We start from the raw sequence: 22,308 nt of genomic DNA on the forward strand, positions 1-22,308 counted from the left end.
TACTGGAGGATTCAGGACAATATAGTTTATTTTCTCATAAAAGATCTACCAAAAATATATATTTTTCTTATAAGAAAACAAAATTTGAGTTGTTATTATTTATTACATGTTTTACAAACAGCAGTGAAAGGAAGAAATCAACAGAATGGACTCAATTTATTAAATAGAAAAATGTTCACTTCAAAAGTTTGACCTTGTCCTTGAGTAGCTTGAAGGCGGGGTTCTTGCTGACTTTCCTGTTGAAGATGGCCAGGAGCTCCTCTTCAGACCTATGGTGTTCGCTCGTCACCGCGTAATACTGAGCCAAAACCTTCGCAAAGGAGAGCAACCGTCAAATAAAGGTCATTGTCCTGAACATTTACCTAAAAGAGACCCGGGTGCTGGCCACACAGGGTTGTGCTTGTGAAATCGGTGCAGCAGCACATGTGAATGTGAGCACCTGGCTGCATGTGGGTCAGATGTCGATAACAAACTAAAACCAGAGAAGAAAGCATTCCTCTGGAATAAAGGATCGCAAACTAGAATAATCATTTCAAAATCACGCCCGCACTGCGCCGGCTGAGGAGGGGTGGGAGCCAGCCCCTCCCCTCCCCACGAGGCCGGACGGGTTACCAGGGCGTCGTAAACGAGACACACACACACTCACAGCACTCGAGGTGTTTTAAAATAAAGAACCGATTCTCCCCCGCTGGTGTACCTAGGTTTGTGTGCATACCTTTTTCCTTAGCTTTTTGACTGCTATCTCATTGTCTGGGGCCTGCTTCAGGACTGCTTTAATAGTCCCCTTCCAATTGAATTTACCTACAATACAAAGAATAACATGCAAAGCACTGTTTTGTTGTACTACCAGAAGGGAAAGGAAATGATTTCTGCAACATCTACTTGCTGCCGGGAAATGAATGAATCCTGAGTGGGCAGGGTACCATAGCACTGTGGAGCAGGCCCTCGGCCTGTCCAATCACAGTAGCCTAAAAGCACTGCTACCCTTCACCGTTCTTGTTCTCAGAGTGAGCAGGTTAACCAGGCAACATAAACACCATCACCACTACAAATGCCTGTAAAAAGATAGAGTTGCTTTGAAGGACCTCAGCAAGATTCTCTAAGCATCCACGGAGATCGTGGGGCTGAGCACAGTGAGCAACACAGAGGTGAGCGAAAGGAGCTTAACCTTGAACGAGAGGAGACAGCCACAAAGCCTTCATGTGAATCTAAAATTACCTCAAAGTAAACCCTTAAACAAATTAAAGTTGGGGGGTGGGTTCCAAGCTAAGAGATCTAACCCAACTTGGGCAGTCACTGAACCTCCAACAGTAAAGCCTCGCTTCCCATGAGTCCTCGGACCTCCTAACTGGCAGGACTCCGGGGGCTGCTTCGGGCCTGAGGAACGGGAGCAGCCGTGTGGAGGAGGCAGCCTGAAGAGGCGAGGCCAGGGACTGGATTCTGACAAGGACACATGCCAGCCGAGGGAGTGGGGTGGCATGAACTCCAAGCAAGGAGGCATCAGGGACAGACCCAGAGATAAGAGGGGAACAGCCAGGTCTGGCTGGAGGACAGGAAGGGGAGCGGGTCTGGGAAAGCACGGGGGTTTAAGTTCCAAAGATAATGCGTATTTCCGATCCAGACGGCTTTCCCCTTAATCCTTCAAGCCAGACAGACACACTGTAGGAGTGACTCACAGCCCTCCTGGGTTCCTTTGGAGTCACTCCCGCCCTAGAGAACTTTGCTCACCTCCTCCTCCCACCCCAGAGGGCAGAGCTTTCCAAATGACACAAGTGATACCTTTTGCAGGAGCTTCATGGTTTTCTGGTTCTCTGCCTTCAGCCAGTCCTGGGAACTTAATCTTTTTCTTCTTAGAATATGCTTCAACTAAATAGATTAAAAAAAAAAGATTTTGCAGTTCTGACATCTTCTACACTTAATGCATCGTCCATGGCCAGCCCCTTCCATCACCTGGCTCATCCCCCAAGCAACCCAGCCTGCGGGGTTTCTCCTCCCGGACAGTGGGGGACAGTGGGGGAAACCGGGAGTTGAGTGGTGAGGCCACTTGCCTGGACTCAGCCCAGGTTGCCCTGACCCCAAAGCTTATGCTCTTTGCATTACTTGGTTCCCAATGCACGATCTAACAGATTTTATGTACCCCAAACTCAGAGCGTGGCCATTTAAACAAGCCCTGCAGCGTTCGCCACACACCTTCGGAAAGCTTGCGCTTCCTTTTCCCCATGCTTGTCTCCTTGTCCACGTCTCCATTCACTCCACACTTGCCCTGGCGCTTGTTCCCTGTGGGGCCCGTGGCCTCGGGGGCACCCTCCCCTCCCGCCTCCTGCTCGGCCTCAGGCCTCATTTTGCGCTTTTTAGACTTCTGACTCTTGGTTTTCTCCTGGTGGTTTTCTAATTTTAGTTCTTTCTTTTCTTTTTTCCTTTTCTTCTGCCGCTCTTCCTTCCTCTCTCTCTTGTTCTTCTTTGCCTCTGCTTGTCCTTGCGTGGTGTCATTGGCTTTGGAAGGTGCCACCGTGGTGGTGATTTCTGCAGGTGGCTTTGCCACTTGGTTGAGTGGCTTTTGCTCTTGCCCTTTACTGGCTGGTTCCTTTTTATGAAGCAAAAACCAAGAAACACATAAGTATTCATTCCACACACCCGTTCACAACCTATATGTATCTACTGAACACTGTTCCAAGGAAAATGTCTTTCTTACTTACCATTTTAGAACTGTGACCCCCCCCCCCCACAGTTAAAATATAGTAAATACACAAAATGAGAAGAACTCCCCCAGCCCACACCCCTCTCTGCATTTTTAAAACATTTTATTTATATATTTTTAAAAATATTTTTATTGATTTCAGAGGAAGGGAGAGTGAGAGATAGAAACATCAATGGTGAGAGAGAATCATTAATCGGCTACCCCCTGCGCGCCCCCTACTAGAGGCCAAGTCTGCACCCTGGGCACATGCCCTTGACCGGAATCAAACCCGGGTTCCTTCAGTATACAGCCAATGCTCCATCCACTGAGCCAAACCAGCTGGGGCCCCCTCTCTGCTTTAACAGGCATTTTGTCCCACTGGAAAAGGAAAGAATCCTTAAATCACTTCCGCCAGACCTTTATTTATGGCTCACAATTCACCTTTCTTTCCAATGAAGGTGAGCGCTCAACGTGGGGCAGAAACTAGGTTTAGGTACCTGCAGGCCTGGGTTCAAGTTCCAGCTCTGTCAATTACCAGGTGACTCAGGGCAAGTTATTTACCTGCTCTAGACCCGTCTCCTCATCTGTCATGCGCTCAGTGCAGGGCATGCTCAGCGCACACGAGAAGGGCCTTGTAGACGACCAGCGCTACACAGAGGCCTAATCAAACCGTCATTCAGACTAGGTGGGTCCCGAGAGGAAGTCAGGGACGCCTGGGCAATAAAGGTGGCGGCTGAGGAGTCACGGAAAACTAACTACACGCGCTGGGGTGGGGAGAACCTCGCACTCACTGCATCCCTTATTCAAATCAGCACATGGATCATATTTTAATTTTTTAAAAATCTTTTTATTGATTTCAAAGAGGAAGGGAGAGGGAGAGATAGAAACATCAATGATGAGAGAGAATCATTGATCAGCTGCCTCCTGCATGCCCCACACTGGAGATAAAGCCTACAACCTGGGCATGTGCCCTGACCGGGAATCAAACCCGGGACCCTTCAGTCCGCAGGCTGACGTTATAGGTACTGAGCCCAACTGGCTAGGGCTGGATCCTATTTTTAAAATAACTTCAGCACAGCTAGTCCCACTGCCTGCCGCACTCTGTGACTTGAAATGTGCGGAAATCTCTATGCCAGCCCTGCCCACGAGCTGGCGCAGAGCGACCTACTGAACGGCCGCGGCCCTAAGAGGCCTGTCAGGCAGGGAGAGGGCCAGTGGCAGCAGCTCCGGGAAATCCCGAGACTTATGAGTCCGCAGACCGGGCCCAAGTTCCATCTGTGAGTTACCAGCCAGTCACCTCCAGTCTTCACCCTCCGGAGTCTAGGTCACAAGAACGGAGCTACTGTCCTCCAAGACAGATCAAGTAAAGGACTGGCTTTAACTCAAGCACAATACAGTCATGCCTCCCTCGGACACCCATGCTCACCCTCTGGCAGAAGAGTGGTAACTAAATCGGGGTTTTCTCGGTAGCAGCTCAGAGAAAGAAGTCGTCCAGGCACACGGGGTGGGGGGCAAGGAGCAGAGAATGAGTTCAGGTACAGACTCAGGAGGAAGGGGGCAAAAGCTTCCCTCCTGCCCTGTAATTGTGCTCATACTGCGTATCCGTTATTATCTTCATCACCAAGGGCCCCAGCCTGCCATCTCAGCCTGCCATCGCCCAGTTCAGACCAAGTCTCTGGCGCAGTGGTTCTCAGCCTCCCTAATGCCGCGACCCCAAACCATAAAATTATTTTTGTTGCTACTTCATAACTGTAATTTTGCTACTGTTATGAATCGTAATATAAATATCTGATATGCAGGATGTATTTTCATTGTTACAAATTGAACATAATTAAAGCATAGTGACGAATCACAAAAACAATACGTAATTATATATGTGTTTTCCAATGGTCTTAGGTGACCCCTGTGAAAGGGTCGTTCGACCCCCAAAGGGGTCACGACCCACAGGTTGAGAACTGCTGCTCTAGCAGGTGCTTTGCTCCCACACCTTAAACCACAGAGGGAAGGAGGGGGAAGGCAGGAGGCACACAGCCACCAGCCTGCAGCCACACAACAGTGACTGGTCAACCCATTCCCCATCTTCTCTCTCCTTTATTCCAGGCTCTCCTCCAGTGTGGTCTCCTCAGTACCACCTCACTGGCTCTTACCTGACAGAGCACCCTGCTTTGCTCTCTGGCCCTCTTCCTGCCTTCTATTTCTTCCTAGTGCTTATCACAACCTGGTGTTACAGCAAAAACCCACACATATAGTTGTCTGTCTCCCCCACAAGAACACAGCTGCATGAGGGCAGGACTGATTACAGCTGTATCCAGTGACTGGTGTGCATTGTGCTGGGTATAAAAAGTATCATGTAGAAGAGAAAGCCGCCAACCTAATGCCCAGCACAGAGTAAAGGGAGGGAAAAAATTGCAGGCATGAATGAACAGGGCCTCAGGACTGCTTGCTTTCACCAAACACTGGGATGTGCCGTGAAGTTCACAGAACACAGGCAAACCAATAATAAGCTTTTTACCAGGATACCACGAGCTGTTTACTATTAATTCCTAGTATGTTCACAGCTTCAAAAGAACTTTAAAACTATCCTCTCCATAGCAAGCAAATCAACTCCTTACAATGTGACCAAAAGAAAAGACCAGCCAGAACCACTGTTGTTTTTTCAAACTACTACTGAGCGCCGAAACAGGTTTGGCTCAGTGGATAGAGCGTCGGCCTGCGGACTGAAGGGTGCCAGGTTCGATTCCGGTCAAGGGCATGAACCCGGGTTGTGGGCACATCCCCAGTGGGAGATGTGCAGGAGGCAGCTGATCGATGTTTCTCTCTCATCGATGTTTCTAACTCTCTCTCTCCCTTCCTCTCTGTAAAAAAATCAATAAAAAATATATTAAAAAAACAAAAAAAACCTATTTGTTTAAAAAAACACACAAAACTACTACTGAGCACACTCCGGCAGCACATATACTAAGCTTGGAATGATACAGAGATTAGCATGGCCCCTCCACAAGGAGGACACGCAAATTCGTGAAGCGTTCCATACTTAACAAAGCTATTGAAGATATAACTCTGAATGGGATATAAGCTCCAAAAAGGAAGTGCAACAGAATTAAGGTGATAAAATCAAATTAACAATGTAACCAACACTGTGGCTATACAATATCAAACCCAAACCCTCTGCACCTGTATCCACATCTGAGGACTCACATATCCAACCTTTTTGACAGGCAGTTGGCTGGCTTCAACCCACAGAATTCTCCCTCCACTGGAAGGGAAGAGACGGTGCTTAACGAGTGCCCGCTGAAAGGTGGGCATAGGTGAGTGCTTCTGCAGTCTCATCTACTTTAAAACCACAGCAGGCAAGGGCCCTGGTGACCCCTCTCCCCTTACCTAGAAGGCCACCTAAGCACTCCATCCTCACCTGCTTATCTTCCTGCACAGCACTATCGCCACCTGAGCTAGTTCAGTTTTGTTCATGGCCTGGCACAGATCAGGCACTCATAAGTACTGAATGAATGAATGAATGAATGAATATGATCTACTTTTTAAAGAAAAGGAAACTGAGGCTCACAAGACAAGTAACGTGCCCAAGATCACACACATGGCAGAGAGCAGCAGGGATTCAATCCAGGTCTGCCGGACACCCAGAGCTCCTCTTCTTCCCGATACGTCCGCCGCCTGCTTTCTAAGCAAACCGTTCCCGGTTAGCTGCTACCAATGTCATACATGGGGATGAAATACCTTTCCGTGCACAATAAGGAACTCTTCTCTGCAAGGCATTCAGCTATTCCTTCCCATAAAAGAAGGCCCAAGAGGCTCTCTGAAAAAGAAGGCTGTCTTTTTTTTTTTTTTTAATATATTTTATTGATTTTTTACAGAGAGGAAGGGAGAGAGATAGAGAGTTAGAAAAATCAATGAGAGAGAAACATTGATCAGCTGCCTCCTGCACATCTCCTACTGGGGATATGCCCGCAACCCAGGTATATGCCCTTGACAGGAATCGAACCTGGGACCTTTCAGTCCACAGGCTGACGCTCTATCCACTGAGCCAAACCGGTTTCGGCAGAAGGCTGTCTTGACCTCCAAAAATAAGACATTCCCACCGCATTATTAGTAAGCATGTCTGCCACGCGACAAACCTAAAATTAGGTCTGACTTACATTGCTGGAAGCTTCAGAAAAGATATTCCACACCTGCTCCAGAATCAATTCATTATGAACTTTTAAACTGTTCTTCATCCAGTTCTATAAGGAAAAAAAGGGGGGGAAATCCCATTGGACATGGAAACACAGCTGTCCCTGATGGGCCCATATCCCCAGTCAGGGAAGCCATCTCAAATACATACCTGAAATTTTGCCTTTTTCCTGGGAATGTTGTCAAAACCACTAATTTGCTCTAAAAGTTCTCTCACTTTGGGGCTGACATTGGGTCTTTTTATTAATTCATTAACTTTCTACAAAAAAGAAAGACAAAACAACAACAAAAAAATAACTGACATAACTGCCAGGGCTACAGAATTCACATGTCAAGTCCCAATTTTGTATTAATGTCTATTCTTATAAATTCAATATAGCATTGGAAGTCCTGGCCAGAGCAAGTAGGTGAGAAGATGAAATAAAGGCATCCTAGTTGGAAAGCAGTAAAATTATCTCTGTTCTCAGCCAACATGGTCTTACATGTGGAACACCCTACAGATTCTCCAAAAAGCACCTTTAGAACCAATAAACAAATTCAGCAGAACTGCACTCAAATATCAAGTTGCATTTCTACAAACGGACAATCTGAAAAGGAAACTAAGAACTTAAACAAGGAACGTATGTAATACTGAGTTAAAACTACGAAACACTGCTGAAAGAAAGAAGACACAGACAAATGGAACGGTTCATGGGCTGGAAGCCTTATTAAGATGTCAACACGACCCTTAGTCTAGCTAAGACATGCTGTTTCTGGGTCTTGTCGGGATGGGTGAGGCATTTATTCTTAGTTTCTTAGGCTTCCAAAGAAAAGCGGAAGGCGTCAGCTGAGACTACTAGACGACTCGGAACGTACCTGCACCCACGCCTGCTGTTTGATATCGCCTTTGTGGGCTTTCCCTTCGTAACCTTTGCCGCCGTACTTCTGGTCTTCGCTTATGCATTTCACATGGTTTTTGTAGTCCTCGCCCCTGTGAGGTGACAGAGGTCCCACCGTTAGGTGCACTCTCAGTGGCGGCTGTGTGATGTCAGCACGCTGCTCCTGCCTTCGGCAGTCCACGCCGGCCCACTGCGCATGCCCCCACCTCCTTCACTTACTGCGCTCACATCCTGCTGCAGAAACATTTTCCCAGCTGCACAGTGTTCAACAGGAAACCCTCCACCAAACTTTCCATGCATGTTTTAAACAACAGGAATATTGAATCATAATGTTGTACAGCTGAAACTAATTTAATGTTATATGTCAATTATACTTCAATAAATACTTTTTATTTATTTTTTTAAATTTTTTTAAAATATATTTTTATTGATTTCAGAGAGGAAGGGAGAGGGAGAGAGAGACAGAAACATCAATGATGAGAGAGAATCACCGATCAGCTGCCTTCTGGACACCCCCTACTGGGGATCGAGCCTGCAACCTAGGCATGTGCCCTTGACTGGAATCGAACCTGGGACCTTTCAGTCCACAGGCTGACGCTCTATCCACTGAGCCAAACCAGCCAGGGCAATAAATATTTAGTTCTGGGTCTCAGAGTCAGAAAAAAGAAAACTCAATTCTGTCTCCGTCTCTCGGAAGCTTTATGGGGCCCTCAGGGAATGTGTGGGCCAAGGCCAGGCGCAAACTCCCTGGAGGGAAAGAACCTGTGTTATATGTCAATCTTCCTCCTGGGATCCAGTACAAGCAAAGACTTGTCATTTCCCAAATCAGTTTTTAAATGTCACTGCTCTAGAGTAAAATAAAACGGACCGTCAGCAAACATCTCTCAATGCCAGAGGACAGTGGGCACCTGTGCCAAGCCGCCTTTTGACTGGCCGCCTCTGAGGCTGAAGGGGAGGAAGATGGAAGAAGTGAGCCAGCATCCGGACCCCCCTAGAGATGCAGCCAGATGAACCTCCAGGCCTGTCCTGCCCCTCCCCCAGTCCTCACCTTTCCAGAGACACCCCCTCCCCCAGTGGAACCCCAGCATCACCTCCGAGTACCTGGGAAGGACTTAGGCTTCCCTCTCAGACACCGCCTCACTGTGAATTAGCAAACTTCTTTCTGGTTTATAAACCCCCCTCTTCAGTGTGGTCAGCACCCCATACCCTGAAACCTCACTCCAGGGTCCCGCCCCAGGTCTGGGATGGTGGCAACGAGATGACAGCAAACGCCACTGATGGATCTGATGCTCTAATCACTTCAATTCCCTTCCTCAGTCTTCTTTTTAAATCATCCAGACCAGGCAAATGGACTTGTAACCCACTTTTAATTTTCTTCCTCAAATTTGCCTCTACTTTTTTTATTGATTTCAGAGAGGAAGGAAGAAGGAGAGGAAGATAGAAACATCAATGATGAAAGAGAATCATTGTTCGGCTGCCTCCTGCATGCCCCCTGCTGGGGATGGAGCCCGAAACCCGGGCATGTGCCCTTGATCGGATGGAACCTGGAACCGTTCAGTCCACAGGCTGACGCTCTATCCCCTGAGCAACACCAGCTCAGGCATGCTTCTATTTATTAAAGCTTTGTGGAAACAGTGCTTCCAACACTGGCCTGGGCCTTCACTATGGATACAGGAGCTACTTGGAACTTACCAGAAATCTTTACCGCAGTCAATGCAGGAAAGGCACTCACAGTTCCTGCAAACAGCCACATGCTTTTCCACTTGTATTTTCTTCACTGATTCACCACACGCATTGCATGTAAAAAATACCATTTTTAGCTAAATGATTAAATATTCTCTATCCAAGATAGGCTTTAAATCTTGTCCTAAAAAGATAAAAAGAAAAGAGGAAAAAAAGGTAATTATCATTATAATCTGAACTTTTATTCCCAATAAATGATCACACAGCTAACTTTTCAACCATAATTTCACATGAAAATAACAAAATCAAAGTTGATTAACAATATATATATATAACTCTACCACCATGTAAGCAAAATTATAATTAACAGTGATACTAATGGCTAAAATGAGTGCATGCACACCATGTGCTGGGCCCTCTAAGAGCTTTGCACATATTAATTTATTTAATCCTCACAGCACCCCTGCGAGGAAAAAACTATTGTTCACACTTTACATGAGGTATTGAAGCAGAGAGAGATTAAGTAACTTGCCCAAGGTCACACAGCAGTAGAATCAGGATTTAAACTTGGCAGCTGTCTCTAAGCATGAAGTTTTGGGGGCATTAAGTAAAATGTCTTACATTTTCCAGTAACTTTCTTTCTCTCTCCCTCTCCCTCCTTCCCTCTTCACACTTAGGTGTGCACTGCAAATTATCTCAGGTCCCCAAATCCAGGAAGAGCAGAATGAGGGGAGGGCAGAGAAGGGGCCTCTAATTTCTACAGGGCACACAAACATTCCTGTCGGCACTGCTATGCATCCTCAGTGTTAATACAGGAGGGTGTGCCCTCAGGCTGAGTGGACAGGGGGAGGGGCCTCCTTCTGTGGCTCCTTGTGGGATCGATAGAGAAATGGAACCTGCAGCTGCCCTAACTGCTGGGCACTGGACCACTGGAGGGCGGTCACACACCCGGTGTCCCCAGCACTGTCAGCATGACCTGTGCCGGTACAGATACATAACCATTTAAAAATACATGGCGCTGCCTCTGTGCTCCAAAACACACCCCCATCTGCAAGCGTGATCGTCCCAGTAACTTCCCATGCGAGAGGACTGCTGTTTTATATCCAAGCTACTGAACCCGGCACTTCCTTGCTCACTATGAAAATGAAGGCAAGGATCAAGTAAATGGGTGCAATTTGCTTCAGGGCAAGACTTCTCCCCAAATCCTCAGCACCAAGGAGCACCTTCTGGTTCCCGGGGCCTGCTCACGCCTGCATCACGCTCCTCTACCTCCCTGGTCACTGCCCAGGTCACTCCTGAGCAGAGACCGGAGCTGCTCACGCCCGCTCAGCCTTAAGTGGAAATGTACATCCTGGCTGCAGCTCCAGGCTTGACGAAGGCCCAGCTGATCTCTCATGAGGCCTCTGGCTCTTCCTGGCACTGCCGGACATCAGCGAGCCTGACTGGCTACGCTAAAACACAGGCCCTGGTCCCGGGTCCCCCTCCGCAGCTCGCCATCCGGGTCAGTGAGCAAGGGAGGGCATGTGGTCAGCTACAGCCTGGCACCGAATCCAGAGGAAAGCAACACGGCTGTTTGTTCTAGGATGTGCAGCGGCCACACCATCTCACCTGGCTGTGGTGAAGACGTGTGGCACAGCTGCCAGCCTGGGAGCTGGCATCATGTGGGCCGTGACGCAGCTCCCTCCAAGCCTAGCACCCTGCACAGGCAGACGGATGCTGCCTGCCCCTCAGGGAGAACAAGGGCTAGAAGAGCCAGCGCCACCTAATCAAGTCAGTAGTCTGGAGGGCACTCTGGTACAAGAACAAGGGCAAACCATCAACTCGGCACCGAGAAACAGATGGCCATTGTCCACACAAGGTAGGAGCAGAGCGATAAGCCACTTATCTGCTGAACATGTGTAAGTTCTTTCATAATGAAACTCAACAATGAAAAATACTCCTCAGAGTGAAGCTATGGCCAACAGCCTTCGGGCCTTCCCTGCTGAGGTCTCCTGTTTTCTGATTGCAGGGAGAAGAGGGGGGAGGGGCTTTGGCAAGTGTGCGATCCCATTGGGAGGCTCGGTCTGTCATCATGGAAGGTCCTGGGAAGGACAGGTGGAAGCAAACCGGCTGGACAGAAAGAAGCCAGTGATGTTGACAAAAAAGATGCTGGCAGTATCTGTGCAAAACTCCTCTCTGGGGATGAGCCACACACGGTGTAAACATCAGTCAGGATGGGATTATCTGATCACATGTCCACCAAAAAAATACCTCCAACCTCTTCCCTCAGTCTGTACAGCCAATGCCCGCATCTAGAGATGTGTTCCTTTTCCTTTACAGGCCGAACGTGTGGCTTGCACAGTGAGTCAGAACCTTGGCTGCATTTTTACTCTTGATATGAAATGGGAACACCGTGGCCACCTGCTTGCAAAGGAGATAAATGAGGCCTGTGAGGAGCTTACCTCTAACTTATTCAGAGCCCAGAGGACATCCCAGCACCAGCTAAGGGTCACCTTGATCAGGCCTCATACCCACCCCAGCCCCCGGGGGAAACACCTGTCACTTATGCAGGAAGCACTTGTGTGTCTGTGTGGGGGGTGGGCTGCAAGGAACAGCAAGCTGAAAGCCGTCCTAACTGCACAGCAGACAGGAAGGGGCCAAGGCTCAGTGCAGGTGAAACAATTCCAGAAGTGCAAATGCGACACACTTACAAAAATACACCATGTGAAAAGTCAGTCCCTCCAACTGAAGATAGCAAGCATTGCCTAAAACAAAAAATTAACTCATTAACATTCCACAAGTCGAAATAAATGTTAGAGAAATTTAAATAATTAAACAGAAATGGTAAATTTGTAACAGAAATTAGGGGAGCTGAAGACATGCTTCATGAAGACGCTGGGACGCTGTCTGCAGGGCTCGGATGTCAAACTCAGCAGTGTGTGGCCCCAAGTGTGAAAAGATGGCATTCTCTCCGGGGCTGAACCTCCATCAGAGCCCGCTTTTCCTTCCCTGGCTCCTCGCCTGCCCAAGGCTGGGTCCCAATCCAGCCACAGAGACAGATGCTGCGTCCTTCCTTCTAGAGAAGGGCAAGTAGGACGCAAGGTTGTGGACTGGCTGCGCACACGCGGATCCTCGCCCCAGACGTCACTGTAAGTGAACTCAGCAGAATTTACTGAAGGCCAAGTGTGCACTGGGATCCACACACCCAGGTAACCCCGCCCCCCGCCACCCCTCTGTGTGAGCTTCTGCTGTCTATTCGTCTGACTGGGCAATTTACTGAGTTCTCATCACGTGCTGTGATCTGAGAAAAGGGTGATGAATGACGAACACAGCCATTAGCTCTCCACAAAGCCACTTCCCATCTATGATCACAACGGACCACCACCCAGACTCAGGGGGCTCTGATCTGCCTGGAGACGCCTGCCTGCCTCTCCGCCATGACCTGTCGTGTCCTTGGCTATCCCTTGGCATCTGGGATCTTGAGACCCTCGTCCCCCCAAACTCAGAGGCTCTACAAACGACCTTCCCCTTTAAAATACAAGGACCCTAAGTCTTAGATCTTAAATATGAGGACTGAGCAAACCACCGCGTCACAGGGAGGAGGACAGGGGTGGGGAAATGGTGCCGAGTTGAGGGGCAGAGACAGCATCTGCCAGGGGCTGGGCGGCCAGAAACTTATCAACATGCAGCCATGTCCTGTGGAACTGGGCCTGGACTGATCTGGGCTGCAGCCCGCACCTGCCCATCAAAACCTAAATGACCTCAAGGTGCGCTAACCTGAATCTGTTTACCTATAAAACCTTCAGAGCATTGTGCAGAAAGTGAAGTAAGGTACCAGCTATGAAAGACTCCTTCCCCAAAGGCAGGATTTGATTTGCACATCAATGCTGTCACACCCAGTCCCCACCTAAACCCATACTTCTTTAAGATGACCTCAATCCCCCCATCTATCTTCATAAATTCAGTCCCCACCCCACGGGTGCTGCTCTACCACCGTTCCCTGAGAACAGGTTTCGTTCTGGGATTGGATTTGCGGTGATTTTTAACCTTCCCTGCCCCCCTCTACATTTTTACAAAAATGGCAGTCACTATTCTTAAAACACTAGAGGCACGGTGCATGAAATTCGTGTGTGTGTGTGTGGGGGGGAGAGACAGGGGAGGTCCCTCAGCCCAGATTGCAGGAGGGCGCAGGCCAGGCTGAGGGACTGGGGAGGGTCATGGGAGGTTGGCCAGCCAGGGAGGGACCACAAAAGGGCTCCAGGGCGTGTCCAGTCCACCTTGCTTAGTCCTGATCCGCCAGACCCCAGCAGCAAGCTAACCTACTGGTCAGAGTGCCTGCCCCCTGGTGTCAGTGCACGTCATAGCGAGTGGCTGAGCGGCCTTAGCCTATCATTCGCATATTACACTTGGATTAAACAGCTATCTAGACGACCGGACACTTAGCATATCAGGCTTTTATTATATAGGGTTCTCTCTCACACGCATACACACAGACCTAAACCCCACCGCCACCGCCAAAAGAGCCCGTGGCAGGCCAGGCTGGCCACCTCAGCAGTCCCCACGAGCACTGTGACCTCAGCTAGTCACTGTTCCCCGAACTTCCCAGTTCTCCCATCTGTGAAACAAGGGGTCAGGCCAACGAGACCATCCTGAGCCCCTTTCAGAAGAATTCCAAGAAACCACGGGGATGGTGCAAGGGAAGGCCAGATGAGCACATGATGTCCACCGAGTAGGTACTGTCCACCGTCCTGCCTAAACCCCCGAATAGGGGGTGCATCCACGCAGGACCTCTCCCTGGCTCTCTGCAAAAACCCCACAGGTGGGTAGGTACACCCTTCTCCACTCCACAGGTGAGCAAACTGAGGCGGGGAGAAGCCAGCCAACCTCCCCCAGGCCCCACACACTACATCGCCAGTACGGCCCGAAGCAGCATCCCTTCACTGGTGTAACTGTCCGTGGAGGTCTCCTACCTGCCCGGCTCTATGCTGGACACGGGGGGCGGCGGGAGAGCTGCGTGAACGAGTCCCACGTGGCCCCTCTCTGCAGGGAAGGCAGCCTTGCAAATACTCACCCTCCACCTCCTTCCCTACCGGTCTCCCCAGCTGTAGGGGCTGCAGGCCATCCTGCCACCTGCTGAGGCCGGAGGTCCCAAGCCCCGCCTGCCACAGCGCCCCGTCTGCGCTCGCGTACCCCGCGCAGCAGTCCCCGGAGCTGGTTTCGCCTTATTCCCTTTCGACAGACGAGGGCACCGCGGCACAAAGAGGTAACTCGCAGCGGGTCACGCGTGCAGTGGGAGGCGAACCTGGATCCACACGCTGTGGTTCTGGCCCGAGGTCCCGGCTCCCCACCCCCCGCCCTGAGGCCGCCCCTCTCCGGACCGAGCTCCCCGACCCCGGGGAGACAGCAGCCTGTCCCCAGCCTGAGCCCAGTCCAGCGGGGCAACGCCTGCTTTGCCCCGAGCAGGGAGGGATCCGGCTTTAAAACCGGGAGGAGCCGGTCGTTCTAAGCCCAGGACTCCCTCACCTCCCGGGGCACGAACCAGGTCCGAAGGGACGGCCTCCTCCCGGGCGGGCAGGGACCCCGACGGTGAAAGCGCAGGCACGGCCGCGCCGCGCCCTCGCTCTCTGAGCCCCGCTTCCCAGGTCGGACCTGCGCCGCCGCCCCTCACCTCTCAGCCGGCGTCCGCCAACGGTTCCAACCGGCCGCGGGGAGCACGTGGAATCGCCGCGGCCGCCCGCCAGCCCAGCGCAGCCGCCGCCGCCCGCAGCGCTTCCCGGCGCAGAATTCGTTTCTGCGCGGCCCCGCGCATGCGCGCCGCGGCCCCACCCCCGGCGGAAGTGACGATGCCGGAAGCCGGGGGCGGGCCCGGGCCGCCGAGGGGGCGTTGTCGGGCCGGTTCCGCAGCCCCGGGAGCCCCGCGAGCGGCTCTGGGGGCGGCGCGGCGGGTGAGGAGAAGGCGGCGGGTCCGAGAGCGGCGTCCGAGGGTAAGGGAGCCGCGGGGCCGCGAGGCGGGGGCGTGCGGGTGCCGCCCTGGGGGAGCGGCCCGAGAGGAGGCGGGCGGGGTAGGGAGCCGCCGCCCCGCATCCCGGGCTCCGCGAGGGGCGGCGGCGAGCTGCGGGTCGTGCGGGATGGAGCCGCGGCGGCGCCGAGCCGAGCGCTGGCTCCGGGACACAGACCCGGTGTCGCCCTGCAGCGGGGCCTTCGCCCCCGTGCGGCTCCTGCGGCCGGGAAACCCCACCGCTGCCCCACCGGCCTCCTGCTCGGCCTGCCCGGAGCCGGTGTCGGGCCTCAGACCGGACGGCGTGCGGTGGTGGGTGTGAGCGGAGGGGGCGAGCGTGGCGAGCAGGAGGGTTTCGCCCGCAGCGAAGTGTCGGCCTGGAAGGGAAGGCGTGCTCCCTGCTAGAGCTGCTCCGGGGGTCGCCGTGGTCTCTTCCGAGGCTGCCCTCCCTGGCCTGTGGGCCCCCCCACCCCCCGTCCTGTCCCGTCCTCCCCGGGTCTTTCCTGGGCAGGAGCACCCCTGGGGGCTCTGTGCCCACATTTCCTCCTCCTCGGAGGGCGTCAGGCGGACTGGTTTAGGGTTTTAACTTAATCGCCCCTTTATGGGCCCCGTCTCCAACACGCTGCTGCTGGCTGCGGGTGAGGGGCCGGGGCTGCTCAGATCGCGGGGAGGAGACGGCCGCTTCCCTAGGAGGAGAGGGAAGACCTGCGCCCTGTCACCTGCAGGTGCTCGCTGTCCCCCTCTAGAGAGCGAGGGCGACAGTTCAGCCTCTCTCACCGGGACGCTGATCATTAAGTGCGGTGACTTGGCAGGGGCTCAGCATAGTGCCTGGTCGCATATAGGAAACATTTTATACATATTTGTTATTTTTATTAGGTATATACATTGTTACTTGTAGTTGTTACACATAGGACACATCCCATATAATAAAGAGCTAATATGCAAATGGTCATCACGCTCTCATGTCCTCACACCTTCATGGCTCAGACACTCAGCACTGGGGAGAGAGGAATGGGGACCAGCCGGGCTGCGGCCGGGGAGAGGGATAAGCCGCCCGCCCCGCAGTCCCGGGTGCCAGTGGCTGCGCCTGTGCCTGCGGCCTGGGAGAGGGATAAGCCACCCGCCCTGCAGTCCTGGGCACCAGCACCTGCAGCTGCAGCACAGCAGAGGGATAAGGCACCCACCCACAGTCCCGGGCTCCTGTGACTGTGGCCCATACGAAGCCGCCCGCCCACGGTCCCCTGCGGCTGTGGCTGGCCCAGGCAAAGCTGGCCTGGGTCCTGGATGCCTGCGCCCGGCCAGAGGAGGGAATCTTGGGTCCTGAGTGTGGGGCGAGGCAGAGGCGGTTAGGGGCGATCAGGCTGATAGGGGAGCAGTTAGGGGCGATCAGTCAGGCAGGCAGGTGAGCGGTTAGGAGCCAGCTGTCCCAGATTGCGAGAGGCAGTAGGACATCCCCTGAGGTGTCCTGGATTGGAGAGGGTGCAGGCCGTGCTGAAGGGACCCTCCCCCCCCCCCGCCCCCGCATGAATTTCGTGCACCAGGCCTCTAGTAAGAAATATAAATTACCAATTCTTTTTCTAGAGGGTTTTTATAAGGGACTTACAGGATTAACTTGGTGAAACTATTAGATTGATTATGATTTTTTAAAAATATTTTTATTGATTTCAGAGAGGAAGGGAGAGGTAGAGAGAGATAGAAACATCAATGATGAGAGAGAATTATTGATTGGCTGCCTCCTGCATGTCCCCTACTGGGGATCAAGCCCACAACCCGGGCATGTGCCCTTGACTGGAATCGAAACCAGGACCTTTCAGTCTGCAGGCTGACGCTCTATCCACTGAGCCAAACCGGCCAGGGCAGATTGATCATGATTTTTATTGTCAAAGTAAATTATGGAATAGTTCATGACTGCAGATCATCGTAACTCTGAGGGTCATTCCAAAGAATTGTTCCCTTTGTCACCTCTGTAGAGCTAGAAAGCGTCCAGTGTCCATTCCGAACATTTGCTGCATTTTAGCATTGGAGTCTGGAGGCAGGTTTTGTGCTGTGTTTTCTAACATCCTCTTTCTCATGGCGATAGCATAGCCCACGAGCACTGATTGCGGTTTAAATGCTGGCTTTGGGACTTAAGTTTTATGATCACGGGCATGTTACTTAAACTCCCATTTCTTAATTTCCTGACTTGTAAAATGGCGATAATGGTTCTTAGAGCATTATTTATTTGAGTTAACATATATAATATGCTTAGCACAGTGCCGGGCCTGTAGTGAGCAGTCTGTAAATGATGCTAATAGTAAACCAGGAAGCCTTTTCTTCCCTGGCAGCCAGGGGGATGGGTTGGGTGACTGATGACTCAGTCATTTGGCTGCTCTGTACTCTGAGGACTTAGCACTAGGGACAGTGCCCCGCCGCGTGACGGAGGCTCCCCTTCCTGTGCCCCTCTTGGGTAACATCCGCTCCCAGTGCTGCAGTGTGGCTCCTTGTAGATGACCTCGCCTCTCGTCCCAGTGTCCTCTGAATGCCACCCTGATCTCAAACCAGGAGATCATGCCAGCACCCCAAATCCACATACCAGAAACTGAGCTTTCCATGAAGAAACAGGGGAGTCAGAACAAGGTGCTGAGCTGAGGGCGAGATAATGGGGGTCAGTTTTGGAGATTCTTCATTGTGGGGTCATATAGTTACAGATGGTTAGCAGAAAGTTGGACATCTGCAACTGGTGGTTGAAGTTAAAGTTTCAAATTTAGGACTTGTCTGCTTAGAACAGATGGAGGCCAGAGATAGATATGTTATCAAGGGAAAGTGAAGACGGCTCAGGGCTGAGTGTTAAGGGACAGTAGCCTTCGGGGCTTGCAGGGGAGGAAGTGCTGCAGATTAGGGCCGTAGTAAGAGGAGCAGAAGCGTTCTAGGGACGTTTTTATCTTCACAGGTAGTTCCATTGAACAGCACTGGTTAAGATGCTTAAGAAATGACTTTTTTGTTTGTTTGCATGTTTGTTTTTTAAGCTGCTGTGACAGGGACTCATGACAGTGAACCACAGATCAATCCGTGGACTTGGTGCCGTTTAGTTCCCAGTCTTGTCATCGAGACTCATGTTTTATCTGCGTCCTCTGTGCAGGTCTCCTGAGTGCCTGAGCATGGACCCGGTGGCCACGCACAGCTGCCACCTCCTCCAGCAGCTGCACGAGCAGCGCATCCAGGGCCTGCTCTGTGACTGCATGCTGGTGGTGAACGGCGTCTGCTTCAAAGCGCACAAGAATGTCCTCGCAGCCTTCAGCCAGTACTTCAGGTGCGATTTCAGTCTCTGTTCTTCTCACTGTACGGAGAGTATGTTCTTACTGATTTTAGAAAGAGGAAGAGAGAGGAGAAACATCAATCTGTTGCCTCCCGTATGCACCCCGGCTGGGGATCAAACCCACAACCTGGGCTGTTTGGGGAAGCAGGTGACTGCATCTGATAAAATGTCTCCAACAATGTTGCAAGACAACTTACCTAACTTATCTTGATATTCTTCACCATACAGATTCCTTCCCCGGTGGATTTGATTTGTGCCCAGAATAAAGTGTGTGGGCTTTATGGAAGTGTGCCCTTTCTTGCCGCATTCACTCCTAGGGCTTTTCTCACTGCTGATGTGTGGACCATTGGGTTGCTAGACAGCTAGAGGAATGACTGAGTATAAAATGAGAGTGTATCAGGGTCCTAGAGCAGTCACATTCAGAGAGACAGAAAGCAGAATGGTGGTGCCAGGGGCGGGGCAGGAAGAGTGGGAGTTAGTGTCTGATGGGAACAGAGTTTCTCTTTGGGATGATGCAAAGGTTCCAAGAATGAATGCATAAAGGTGATGGTTGCACAACATCGTGAATGTACTTTATGCCATTGAATTTACCACTTGAACCATAATTAAATGTTTAGTATTATGTAATTTTTACACAATTAAAAATTAAGATTAAAAAAATTAGTGTAGCCCAGCTAGTGTGGTTCAATGGTTGAGCATCGACCTATGAACCAGTAGGTCACCGTTCGATTCCTGGTCAGGGCACATGTCCAGGTCGCAGGCTCGATCCCCAGTAGGGGGCATGCAAGAGGCACCTGATCAATGATTCTTTCTCATCATTGATGTTTTTACCTCCCTCTCCCTCTCTGAAATCAATAAAAATGTATTTAATAAACAAAATGAATGTATACTGAGGGTTGGTTTATTATAGCTATTTTTATTTTTAGACTTTTTAAGGTACTTAGATATGGAAATATTTTTATATGTGTTTTAGGCCTAACATAAAATATATGATTTGTCAGACTACAAACAGGAAGTAGTGAAAAATGTGTGTCCTTTAGTTTTCTGTACTCTATATACTATTAATAATGCATATGGATTATTTGATAAAAGAGCCATGGGTATACTGCATAATCTTCCTTGGATTTCTACTTGGAAGTTTGGATATTCATCACACTCATTTATCTGAATTGCTTTATTGGATGACTTGCCAGCCAGATTTTTTAAAAGGGTTAAAGCTCGCTTAATTATAAAATTTTGGCATTTATAGAAGTATTGCTGTTTTGAATATTAGTATGAGTATTATTTGTAAGAGAAAGTTAAGGGTGTGTATGAATTGTTAACACTGAAACAGGCATCTTTATTTTGTCAGGAGCCTCTTCCAGAATTCTCCCGGCCAGAAGAGCGATGTTTTTCACTTGGATATTAAGAATGTCAGCGGCATTGGGCAGATCCTGGACTTCATGTACACGTCACACCTGGACCTGAACCAGGACAATGTGCAGGTGATGCTGGACACAGCACAGTGTCTGCAGGTGCAGAACGTTCTGAGTCTGTGTCACACGTTCTTAAAATCAGCCCCTGTGGAGCAGCCACCCAGCATGCCTGGTGGTAGCGTGTTCTCCCTGCCGGGCGCTCCGGCTCCGGACACCAGCTGTGCTCTCAGTGAAAGCTACTCTCCTCACGTACTGCCGGCGTGTTCGGCGGATGTGCAGCACGGTAAGGCCTTGGACGAGCCACACTCTCAGGCTCCACCTTCAGTTCAGCTTCATCACCCTGCAGGCGAAGCGTCGAAACTAGGCCCTGACACTTTAGACGGCAGCTGCACAGAACTGCCACTCAAACAGCCAAATTACTACTACAAACTGAGAAACTTGTACAGTAAGCAGTACTATAAGCAAGCCGCTTGTCCCAGTCACGAGAGAATAATCGAGCAGCCTTTCACTGTCAGCTCATCCACAGGCCCGGCTGCCGTGGAAAACCAGCCCTGTGCTGTCAGTCATTCCGAATGCGCCCTGCAGTCCGCGGAGCACCTGCCTCCCAACTTCCTGGCCCAGCCTCTGAGTGAACCTGCCCCAGACCCTGAGTCAGACAGCACGTGCCAGCCACCCACCAAACAGATGAGGCTCAAAAAGGCCGTTCACCTGAAGAAGCTCAGTTTCCTGAAGTCACAGAAGTCTGCAGAGCAAACTGCTGAAGCCACGTCGGATGAGGGTCTAACCCAGAGGATTGGCCCTGCTAGTGACAACACCACAGAGAAAGCCAGCAGTCAACGCGCTGGGGAGAAGGAACGTGAAGAACCCGGCAGCTCCGACAGCTTTCACTGCATTATCAAAACAGAGAGTCCCGAAGACCTGGAGGCCCCAGAGGACCAGTTCCAGACGCCGCAGTCCCAGTGGCAGTACGCGTGTGACCTGTGTGGGAAGCCTTTCAAACACCCAAGCAACCTGGAGCTTCACAAACGGTCCCATACAGGTACACGCACACTGACCCAGTGCCCGCGGGCCCGGACAGGCAGGAGCGCAGACGCACACGGTGCCTGCTCCTCTCTGTAAGAAGTTTTGCTGTGGCGTTGACATTTGCACACAAAAATTATCAAGGAGCGTTAGCTACTTTTTAATTCATAGTTTTGGAGATGCCTCTTAAAGCGTAATCTATAGATACTTTCATAGAGCCAATTTTAAAAGATGTCTCACTTCATTTTTGTTTTAATTAGGTTTTTATGACAAACTTTCCATTTCTAAAAAAGTATAGTAAATTATTTTGATGGACTGAAATTTTCAAGTTCTAAAACAGATAAGCTATATTTAGTTGTCTCTTTAGAATTAGATTAAGTTTATTCTTTAAAAGCGTAATGTAGGTTAATAAGAATAAAATAATTTAGTTTGAGTAATTCTAAAAGTTCTCTGGAAAGTAATGTGAATATCAGATTTTAAAAATTGTGATTCGGAAGGTGGGAGGTAAACTTTTTAATAAGGATCAGCTTTAACCATTTGATATTTTCAAATGAAAGTTCTTCCATTTTCCTTAATTCATACCTCCTCCCCTTTCCAAAAAGTTTACTTTTTCAAAAGCTTTTTTAAAAGTGTTATACGGCACATGTACGTTACCTTATACAGTACGTGTGTGTTACTTCCTGCACTTAAGCAGGATGACTCTAGTACACACGGCAGGTGAATGGCAGTTACCTTACAGGCATGGGAAGTGATGAGCTACAGATGCTTCCAGAGTAACTGCTTTTCAGACGTTTGTGCAATTGCAGTTATCGATGTGACGTTCTGCTATCACTGACTCCTGGTGTGCCTAGGTGTTTACCACCTCAGTGCATTGTGGAGAGAGACTTACTTAATATTTATGGAAGCCCTTTATAAATTGTAATGTATTTGAATATATAAAGTATTACCTTTATTGTTACTAGTAGTTCAGAAGTATTCTCCATATGAAGGCAGTACCGCTGATTCAGTTTTGCCCTGAAAAAAAACACCTTAATTTAGGTCATTCCATTTGCTTGAATTTCCTAGAGCCTCATGATCAGTATAATTTTTGAGAAACGTATCTGTTTAGCTTTAAAAATTAAATTGTTTGTTCTTTTGAACAATAATGTCATCCATTACAGTGGGATGCTCACTTGGAC

General features: G+C 50.2%; 2 protein-coding genes and 1 non-coding gene across 8 annotated transcripts in view; 2 read left to right on the plus strand and 1 right to left on the minus strand.

Annotated features, from left to right (window-relative positions):
- Window positions 1-15,218, minus strand: LYAR (Ly1 antibody reactive). 2 transcript variants are annotated; one of them, XM_059675793.1, is made up of 10 exons: window positions 15,071-15,207; window positions 12,114-12,167; window positions 9,433-9,607; window positions 7,718-7,832; window positions 7,014-7,121; window positions 6,829-6,912; window positions 2,191-2,584; window positions 1,780-1,866; window positions 716-801; window positions 1-310 (listed from the first exon to the last, which is right to left on the minus strand). In XM_059675793.1, the coding sequence occupies exons 3-10, from the start codon at window positions 9,552-9,554 to the stop codon at window positions 176-178; spliced, it is 1,131 nt and encodes a 376-aa protein (XP_059531776.1). In that variant the 5' UTR covers window positions 9,555-9,607; window positions 12,114-12,167; window positions 15,071-15,207; the 3' UTR covers window positions 1-175. The 2 variants fall into 2 exon arrangements, with proteins under 2 accessions (XP_059531776.1, XP_059531784.1); XM_059675801.1 differs by lacking the exon at window positions 12,114-12,167 and having other exon boundaries at window positions 15,071-15,218.
- LOC132224101 (U6 spliceosomal RNA) lies at window positions 5,614-5,715 on the plus strand. The gene has a single exon (XR_009450596.1). It is a non-coding gene; the product is annotated as a U6 spliceosomal RNA (small nuclear RNA).
- The window catches only part of ZBTB49 (zinc finger and BTB domain containing 49), a 17,711-nt gene continuing 10,605 nt past the window's right edge, over window positions 15,203-22,308 (plus strand). For 3 of the 5 annotated variants that reach the window (XM_059675766.1, XM_059675784.1, XM_059675769.1), the window contains exons 1-3: window positions 15,203-15,386; window positions 18,519-18,689; window positions 20,029-21,149. In XM_059675766.1, the coding sequence (XP_059531749.1) occupies window positions 18,538-18,689; window positions 20,029-21,149 (1,273 nt within the window). In that variant the 5' untranslated portion in view covers window positions 15,203-15,386; window positions 18,519-18,537. The remainder of the gene's footprint in view (window positions 15,387-18,518; window positions 18,690-20,028; window positions 21,150-22,308) is intronic. The other 2 variants (XM_059675768.1, XM_059675775.1) reach the window with 1 other exon arrangement.

The sequence above is a fragment of the Myotis daubentonii genome, chromosome 1, assembly GCF_963259705.1.
Source record: "Myotis daubentonii chromosome 1, mMyoDau2.1, whole genome shotgun sequence".
NCBI lineage: Eukaryota > Metazoa > Chordata > Mammalia > Chiroptera > Vespertilionidae > Myotis > Myotis daubentonii.

What these genes read in the sequence shown, in the direction of transcription:
- LYAR (XM_059675801.1), bottom strand. Translation starts at nt 9,554, where the DNA reads ATGGTATTTTTTACATGCAATGCGTGTGGTGAATCAGTGAAGAAAATA. An exon ending in CCATGAAGCTCCTGCAAAAG is followed by an intron (nt 802 to 1,779) that starts GTATCACTTGTG and finishes TTTGTATTGTAG; the next exon opens with GTAAATTCAATTGGAAGGGG. An exon ending in TCAAAAAGCTAAGGAAAAAG is followed by an intron (nt 311 to 715) that starts GTATGCACACAA and finishes TCCTTTGCGAAG; the next exon opens with GTTTTGGCTCAGTATTACGC.